Consider the following 8871-nt stretch of genomic DNA (forward strand, 5'->3'; position numbering starts at 1 on the left):
GGCTTGATTGTAAACAACTTAAAAATAAATACATGGTTTTAAAGAAGAATATTTTGGTCAATTTAGTCAGCTTTTTCACTGAATCAAGAGAAACACTAAAAAGGATAATGGTACAGTCTCCATGCTACACTAATGATAGTATTAAGGCTTTCCTCTGTGTACATATGTCCTCTACGAGTATAATTGTGGCTGTATTATTTGTGTCCTCTTCAAAAATTGCTCTTCAGAAATTTTATGTTTTATGTTTATTATTAAATGTGTTCATCGTGATGTAGGCTTAGCAATACTTTATTTTGGTAATTCACACACACAAATTAACACAACAACATAAACATAAACGTAAAGAATGTATAGAATATAGACAAATTATTAAGAAGTTGCATTTATAATCATTGTGAACAATAAATCAAATTTGTATAGCAATGTGCAATTAGGGCTTTGCTGTGATTATTACATCACAAATAAGCCACATCATTTTATATTCACCACTTTTGTTTTAATTTCTCTAGCACAAAGGGTTCACTGAAAAAAGCTTGATTCAAAGTTCCGTCATCAGTAAAATTTAAAAAAATGAAAAAGAAACAACTACAGTAAACAAAGCTAATACTAGTTATATATAAAAAACAATTTCATTGTTTTCTCAGAATAATTTATATTTTTCTCTGTAGACTAACTGGCACAGAACAATCTCACATACAGAAGCTTGTTCTGTAGCTCGGTTATCAGTAAAAGGCTACTACACAACACACACTGCTGTAGAAAAAATAACTGATTCATTCATTCTTGTGTTGAGACAGAAAATAATAAAACAATAGTCCAATGAGGGCAGACAAGTGCAAATTGACACATTTTGTTTCTGAAAGATACATGTTTATAAGAAGCTTCTCAATGCAGCAGCGTCACATTTTTTATTTTTCATTTGTAATTTATTTTAATAAGATGCCCTGTGTAGTCATTGATGAACTAAGAAGATTTAGGATGTGTATGATTTAAAACAGCATTTTTTCACCACAGTTTAATCAATCAGACTGTATACATAAACACAGATCAGCATACAACAATCACATGCAGTCATTTCTTTCCACTATAGTATCAGTTAAAAACAGAAACATGCAGTTCTTCCCTTTCTCACTTTTGTTAATATGAAGCTGAATTTGGCCAACAGCTGAGGAGGTCACACCTTCTGATATTTAAATGGCCACGCTGTTTTCTAGCTTTGTTGGATCCATGTATGTGTAGGGGACCTCCAGCCTCTTGTTTCTGACATTGATGTCCACACTTAACACTTCAAGCTCTCCTTGAAAATCCTTTATCAGCTTGCTGGGAATCTTCTCACTGAAATGGTCCTCTGGGTATTGGCCAAGAGGGACCTAATGAGATAAAGGATACATTTAAAAAAAACTGTTTAGAAATATTTGAACTTAAACTATTGGTAAGATAATGTACAGTTGTAGTAAGCATGATTTCTTTCTGTGGCTCAAAGAGGGTGTCTTGCCCTAATGACAGATTGACCTACGTTTTACAACCTGAACATAAGGTGATTTATATAATAATATTTCATAAAATCTCTGGCACTTACGAAGTCAGACGACTGCTTGCTGAGTAGCCACATGGTGGACATTCCCTGAACTGTTGTGTTGACGTCAGGGAATGTCTGCAGCATCGTGGCCTCGCTTGTTTCCCCCTTTTTGGTTGGTGGAGGAAGTTGCAGAGAGATGGGAGTGTTGGGCATCCAGCCACCATAGTCATACTGCAATGAATTAGTGATGGACAGATTACTGCTTAATACTCTTTGAAGTCACGCCATGTCAGTCAATAGGTCAGTCGGTTCACCACTTTGGTCCACACTGATTCATGGTCTCCAGAGGATAGATCCTAATGACTTTGGTGATCCCCTGACGTTGTACTTAGCGCCACCATGAGGTTAACATTTGTGGTTTTCAACTTAACAATTTTATTTGCTAGACTGTCATTAAATCTAGTTCACACGTTAATGTTGGAATCACTTTGGTGATCCTCTGACTTTTCATTCAGCGCCATCATCACATCAAAATTATATTTGTCCAATCTTTATGATCCAATACCTGCAAAACTGACATTTCCATCCGTCTCAGCTGTTCTTTTTGTTAATTACTAAATGTTTGCATGTTAACATGGTGAACTAAGATTGTGATCTTGGTAAACATAAATACTAAAAGTCAGCATGTTAGCGTTTTCATTGTGAGTATTTTAGCATGTGTTGCATCAGTGACTAAGTGCAGCCTCACAGACCTGTTAGCATGGCTGTAGACTCTTGTTAATGTCTTGTTCATCTTTCTTCAGGTCACAACAAAACTGCAACACCTCATGAACCCATTCCACAAAAATAGCAACATTATAATTGATCATCCAGGTAAATTAAAAGGCTTCACCTGTCCAGAATTCACAGCTGAGTGCTGTCCTGAGCAAGTGAAGATCACCATGGTGACAAACTTGACCAACTCAGCCACGGTGGTAAAGCTCTGTGGAATTCCTGAGAATTAGAAGGAATAAACTGACTCAAAGACATCCAGATGACTAGTTGAGTTAGGTTTGCATTATGATAATATAATATATAAATGTGCACATAAAGCATCATTTATCACCATAATGAGCTTTTTTTAATTAAAACTCACCTGTGCATGCTTGGGAAAGAAATCCACGTTCAAAAATGTCTGAAATCCACTTCTGCAGTTCGGAGTCTTTCTGGACCTCAGCGTCGTTCTTGTAGTAGAAGCTGAGCACTCCCTGCACAAACCTTTGAGAAATGTAGATAGATAAAATATAAAACACATTCCTAGTTGAGATATGCGTTGTTATACACACTGCAGTAGTGAGACAGTCTTTGTCTATGATTTTATTTTTATTATTGAGTGGGGAAATTACAATGTATACTCCATTTTGTTAGAGATCACTACACAAAGGCCACCACACACACACACACACACACACACACACACACACACACACACACACACACACACACACACACACACACACACACACACACACACACACACACACACACACACACACACACACACACACACACACACACACACACACACGTGTATTTTTGAGATTCTTTACGTTAAGCTAAGATAATAGCCTCTTGGCTGTAGCTCCGTACTAAACACACAAACATATTGATCTTCTCACATCTAACTCTGGGCAAGAAAGTAAATGTTTATATTCATACTATTTATATAGGTGAATCATTGATTTCATTTAAACCCCAAAAGAAATGCACATCCATAGTCTGTCATTCCAATACAGTCCTCTCTGCCATATTACAAATGATTATACTTGGATATCACCTCAGAGCTACAGGACTCAACCACACTGATTATTGTTTTTTATTGAAACTGACACCTTCAATGTTTAAGTGTAGGGATGCATCTCATCTCATCTCATCTTGCCGAGGTTCTCTATCAAAGTATTTATATCGATACAATTTCCTAACCAACTGCCACTCTACTCAAATCAAGAGGCAGGTAGCTAGGGCGCCAAGTAGCTCACGTGGTAGAGTGCGTGCCCATAGTGTGGTAACTTGAGGTAACTTCATCAGCGATGTCAAATTACTGTAGGTGTTTGGTTAATAGGCGTGTTGGAGCTCAAATGTTGCAGATTAGTAGTTAATACCTTTAGATCATGGACAGGAAACCCTACACAAATGTTGGCTAACTCAAAATTATTCATGAGAAATTGAACTGAGTTACATAAGAGAACAAAAGCTAGCTACTAAAGAGGGCAGGACTTGGGCTGCTTTTTTCCTCAATATGGGGACATCTGTACTACCTTTGGATGAGATCCCAAAGCTTGAGTCCATCATCCCTGTAGTAGAAGTTCGGCAGAGCCTCCACACCACGCTCAGCAATGTCGTCTGGTATGCAAAGGGAGCTGTAGGTCATTGAGGACAGTGATCTCTTCAGGATTGTCATCATACCCTCTCCACCAGAAGCTGAAAACTAGATAACAGCCAGATATGTAAGGGATGTAGTTAGAGACAAATACTGTAAATGAAATTGAAAAAAAAAAAAATTTGTTTAGTGAGCTTCTTGGTATTAACGTACCTTTGTAAAAACTCCAGTCTCAGATATTAAAACAAGTCGAGCTAAGTGGTTGATCTGCAGAGTGTAGCGAGTGTGAGGTATGAGGAGCTGAGGGAAAGAGGGAACTCTGTTAATAACACTGTTACATGTTAACAAAGTCAGAAATCTTGATGTTTCTATACCATTTAGCAGTGAGAAATGCTTGCAAATAAATACACACAAACATGATTCATCAACTTTGGAAGATAAAAAAAAAAATCTACAGTGAGTTCAGTATTCACCGTTCAGTTACCTTGTACAGTGGATGCACCATTGGCACATTACGCAGCAGTGACACTGAAAACACTTCAGCCAGCAGATGAGTGCGCAGCAGGTGAACATTGAGTTGATGCTCATTGAAATCTGCACTTCTCACAAAAATCTTGGCCATCAACCAGTCATACTCAGAATCAGTAGGAAAGAAGATGGGGTTGTCATCTGCTGGAGTCTGCTTCAGCTGCAGGAGAAGGAAGGGGGATGTGATTTATTTATTCAATCCATTTGATCCATTTCCAGTACTGGTTAGTAATGTTAAAGAATGTTCTGTATCTGTTGTATGTGGTTGCCTATTTACTATAGGTTTCATCTGCTATTTAGTTAGATACTATTCAGTTAGTTGATCCCTTAAGAGGAAATTTATATTTTCATTGAATCCCAGGTCAGAGCACAGGATCAGTTGATCCTCAATCATCAGTGATTTAATGGATAACTTCTTATGTCTTTGACAAAAGGAAAGAGGGAGGTAGGCTGTCTGGCAATTCCAATGAAAATACTTTATATGTAGCTTTTTCTCTAAACCACATTCTTCATATGCAGTATCTTTGCACTCCATTAGTGTAATTTTACTAAAGGTATTTCTGTCTACCCTGTATATATACAGTATATGACATGTACAGTATAGTAGTGCATGTCTGTCAGTCCTGGAAGAGGGATTACTCCCTAACTAAAGCTTCACTATGAGCTACATTTGAGTGCTAATCTCACCTGGATAGCAATTGGCATCAGTTTATCATCAGGTGTTTTGTGGAGCAGGACGAGAGGAGCCATCAAGTACTGCTTCTTCCCATTGATTGTGTTGGCTTTCACTCCATCCAAACGCTTGTAGTCACACAGGAATATGTTGCCTTTCTGTTTGAAAGTTTAGTGAGGATGAGAAATTATTTGACTCACACGCATACAGGGTGGATTCATACAATAAGTAAACATTCAACATGCAATTCCTAATTGAACATGTCATGGGGCAGAACAAGATTGTTTCAAATACTAAGGTCAATCAAGATCAGGATATTCACCTTCATTTCATTTGTCAAGTTACCCTGTCCACGGAGGAAGACCATGTCATCAGTGACAGGAAAGTTATCAGGCAGAGCTGAACAACGTCGGATCAAGATGGGGTTGACACCATTTAGATACTGGTAGCCAAAAAAAGCGTCCTCCTTCCAATGTTCCTGGACATAGTCTGGAAAATGATCAGAGTTAAACTTGACTGAGTTTCAAAATGTTGGCTAGAAAATCTTACTCCACCACTGTTAACAGCTTAGGTGAAACTGAAACAAGGGAAACAATGTGTTACACATGGCAACATGGACCATGTTCATGTAATGTCCATGATAGTACCTGATATATCAGTCCGTTTGCAGCAGAACACCCGATTGATAGCATCAATATCTGTCCACTTCTCCATGCAATTAGCCAGACCCTTAAGTTGCAGTTCAGTCAGCCTAGAAAATAAAAGTAAAGTAACTTCATTATACTGCCTTAAATCGCTTTGATAGTCAGGTACATAGTAACACAGATAGATTTCTGACTGAATTTAAGGACCTCACCCGGTGGATGCAGTGTAGAGAAACTCTGTGGTCTTAGTAAAGGAGAAGCGGACTTCATAAGGCAAAGAAAGAGGGTTCTCTGCCTTCATGCAGTGGGGTATTCCCTCTACATACACATGCCAGCTGGAATAAATATAGAGGAACAGAGAGGTGAGGAACTTTGGACTACATACCAGTGTAACTGCCATTTATCTAAGAATAATGTACTGTCCTTGGCATGTATTTATTTAAGTAATATTTCAGCATATGTTGTAGTATAATGCACCCTGACAGGTGTAACGTAATATTGTGGTTCATTTATCATTGTGTGCCATGAATGTATATTAACCAAAGGTGGAGGAGGTTTGGAGGCATGTTAGTTTTGGAGTGTATAAAATAAAAATGTGTTGTTCTGAGCTCTCACAGATAGTCCTTCTCTCGTTGATCCAGTTCCTTCTGCCGACTGTACCTGCCAAGATGATGGTTGTCTTCGAAGACTGTCAGAGCTTGGAGAAAGAACCACAACACAGTTTACATTTGTTTATATTGTATATACAGTATAGTATGTTGGCATGAGTTTACTCCAGCCTCCCTATAGACCAACTTGCAGAACGTGTCTTTCTTTTATGTCTTCTGTGGTCAGTGAACAGCGTACAGGATGTTAAACTAATTTTCACAGACCTGTTCCTTCTCGGAAGCGGTGCACCTTGCTGTCAGTGATCCAGCGGTAGATGGGAAAGTTGTAGGTATCTCCTTCAGGAGAGTTCACTTCCACCTTGGTGGGGAACCAAGAGTCTTCAGGGAACAATGGGAGACACTGTTTGTCCAGCTCTATCAGGACCAGCTTTCCAATGGAGACAGGGCAGTACACAGTAAAACTAGACACCTGGAGTAATAAAAGAAATGGTTTGAAAATGTTTATACATTACTTGACATTACAATACAAAGCAACTTACATTAAGTCCATTCAAACATTCGGATACAACTTGCAACTTCATCAAATATGCTGAATATAAATGGACTGTTCTTATATAGTGCTTTTCTAGTCTCAACAACTACTCAAAGCGCTTTAACATTGTACAGGAACCATTCAGCATTCACACACATTCATACACTGTGGCTGAGGCTGCTGTACAAGGTGCCACCTGCTCATCAGATAATCAGTCACACACGTTTACAACTCAGGGTTCAGTGTCTTGCCCAAGGACACTTCCTTACAGGGCCAAGGATCAAATCACCAACCTTCCGATTGGGAGGCAACCGCTCTACCACTGAGCCACAGCCGCCCCTGAACTGTTTCAAGTGCTACATTGACAACTTCAGCCATGCTTTAGTTTGTTAGAAACATTGCCCGTTTCTTGTTTTTGCCTTACTAACTCTCATGTCATTTCAGACTCTGCCACTCCCTACTGCTCTGCGCTACCTGCTCATTCCATTCACCTGGCCTGTCCTACCCCCATATTCACCTGGCCTGTCCTACCCCCATATTCACCTGCTCCTAATCAGCCCCTTATGTACTGGTCCATTTCCTAAATTCTTTGCCAGATTGTCTTATGTGTAACTCCAGCCTGTATTTGTCTGTTCTGTCCCTGCTTGTTTTTGGACCTTGGATTCTGTTTGCCCATCTTTGGTTTTGTTTGTCTGTGGGACTGATTTCCTGGATTAACCCTGCATAAACACTGATAAGTAAACTGAACTTTCCAAGCAATTCTGACTCAATTCTGACTCTTGCCTGCAGTTTTGTGAAACCTGCCAGCTACATTTAAAAACAAGAGATGAAGATAAAGTGTATTTGATAACCAAGAACTGAGCCGTAACATCTCAATATTTATACAATTCCTGAATGTAAAAGAGTGGAGAAAATCAAACTTGTGCAATATAATCACAGTATTTGATGTGAATAAAATCTCATATAGGCAACCTTGAGGAAGCATGTATACATTTAAACAGAGAGAGGGATATTTCAGACTCACTGCTCCAATGGTGAAGGATGAAGCTCCTTTGAACCCCATGAGCCACTTGCGTTTGCTCTCCCCGTCTGTTCCTACCAGCTTAATGAAGACGTTGTTAAAAGTGGTGGCACCGGCAAGATTGCCAGTGGATACAGTCACTTCATAATTCACCATTTTGACTCTGGAAAGCAGCAGAATCTTGGTGGGGAGAGATCAATAATAACCATTCTCAGCATGGATTAGGTTAACTACCACTAGATGAAACTGAGTGCAAATACTCTTTGACATACTGGTATCACAATGAAAATGGCATTATAAGACCTACTATTAAATTGGTCTTTTAAATGTCATAAAGCTTCTCTCTTACCTGTTCATGAGACCAAAATGTTCCTTTGATGAAAGTAATCACCTTTGATTGCTCTTTTTATACACGCAGCTTTGTGGGAGGTTCCTGTCAGTAGGAGTAGTCAGCTGTGGTGACAAATGCTTACATGACGTATGGACAATTCCGGCACTTGCAAAACAGGATGATAATGCAAATAATAGGAACACACCGACTTATTGGGAATTTAGCTTATTCACTGTAACCCCCAGAGTAAGACAAGTCGATACATACCCTTCTCATCTCCGTGCATACTGTAACGCTGCCTGACGGTTCCAGCATTTGCTCAGCCCAGCACAGATCCTGCAGGTAACTGGTTCCAACTAGCCTACTGCTCCGAATTGTGACAAAAGTGACAAAATAACGCCAACATGTTCCTATTTACATGTTGTGATTTGTATAGTCACAGCGTGTACAAAAAACAACGTAACATGAGACACAGCCATCTTCTAACAGTAAACAAACCAGATATTCTATATATTCTATTCTATTCTATATTCTCAGACAGGCTTGCTGCGAGCATATCACTCCGCCCAAGTACTATATTCTTATATGAGAAATTAGTTCCCGGTTTGTTTACAGTTAGAACAAGGCTGTGTCTCATGTTACGTTGTTTTTTGTAC

At 39.0% G+C, this 8871-nt stretch overlaps 1 protein-coding gene across 3 annotated transcripts; it reads right to left on the bottom strand.

Moving 5' to 3' along the window:
* Positions 1 to 367: 367 nt before the first annotated feature.
* Positions 368 to 8498, bottom strand: LOC114567140 (arachidonate 12-lipoxygenase, 12R-type-like). Of its 3 annotated transcripts, XM_028596100.1 has the most exons (16): positions 8483 to 8498; positions 8234 to 8337; positions 7888 to 8064; positions 6596 to 6800; positions 6339 to 6420; positions 5936 to 6058; positions 5727 to 5830; positions 5402 to 5568; positions 5094 to 5237; positions 4363 to 4566; positions 4092 to 4178; positions 3817 to 3986; positions 2655 to 2776; positions 2412 to 2512; positions 1580 to 1750; positions 368 to 1370 (listed from the first exon to the last, which is right to left on the bottom strand). In XM_028596100.1, exons 3-16 carry the CDS (start codon positions 8038 to 8040, stop codon positions 1191 to 1193), a joined length of 2013 nt encoding a protein of 670 aa, XP_028451901.1. In that variant the 5' UTR covers positions 8041 to 8064; positions 8234 to 8337; positions 8483 to 8498; the 3' UTR covers positions 368 to 1190. The 3 variants fall into 3 exon arrangements, with proteins under 3 accessions (XP_028451901.1, XP_028451905.1, XP_028451894.1); XM_028596104.1 differs by lacking the exon at positions 8483 to 8498 and having other exon boundaries at positions 7888 to 7965; positions 8234 to 8478; XM_028596093.1 differs by lacking the exon at positions 8483 to 8498 and having other exon boundaries at positions 8234 to 8478.
* Positions 8499 to 8871: the final 373 nt, after the last annotated feature.

This window comes from Perca flavescens, chromosome 2 (assembly GCF_004354835.1).
Source record: "Perca flavescens isolate YP-PL-M2 chromosome 2, PFLA_1.0, whole genome shotgun sequence".
Classification (NCBI taxonomy): Eukaryota; Metazoa; Chordata; class Actinopteri; order Perciformes; family Percidae; genus Perca; species Perca flavescens.

Excerpts from the sequence above, each read along its gene's own strand:
- LOC114567140 (XM_028596100.1), bottom strand. The coding sequence starts at position 8,040 with ATGGTGAATTATGAAGTGACTGTATCCACTGGCAATCTTGCCGGTGCC. Across the intron at positions 5,831-5,935 it reads CTCTACACTGCATCCACCGG|GCTGACTGAACTGCAACTTA; the intron begins GTGAGGTCCTTA and ends TTTATTTTCTAG. Across the intron at positions 2,513-2,654 it reads TCTTTCCCAAGCATGCACAG|GAATTCCACAGAGCTTTACC; the intron begins GTGAGTTTTAAT and ends TCTAATTCTCAG.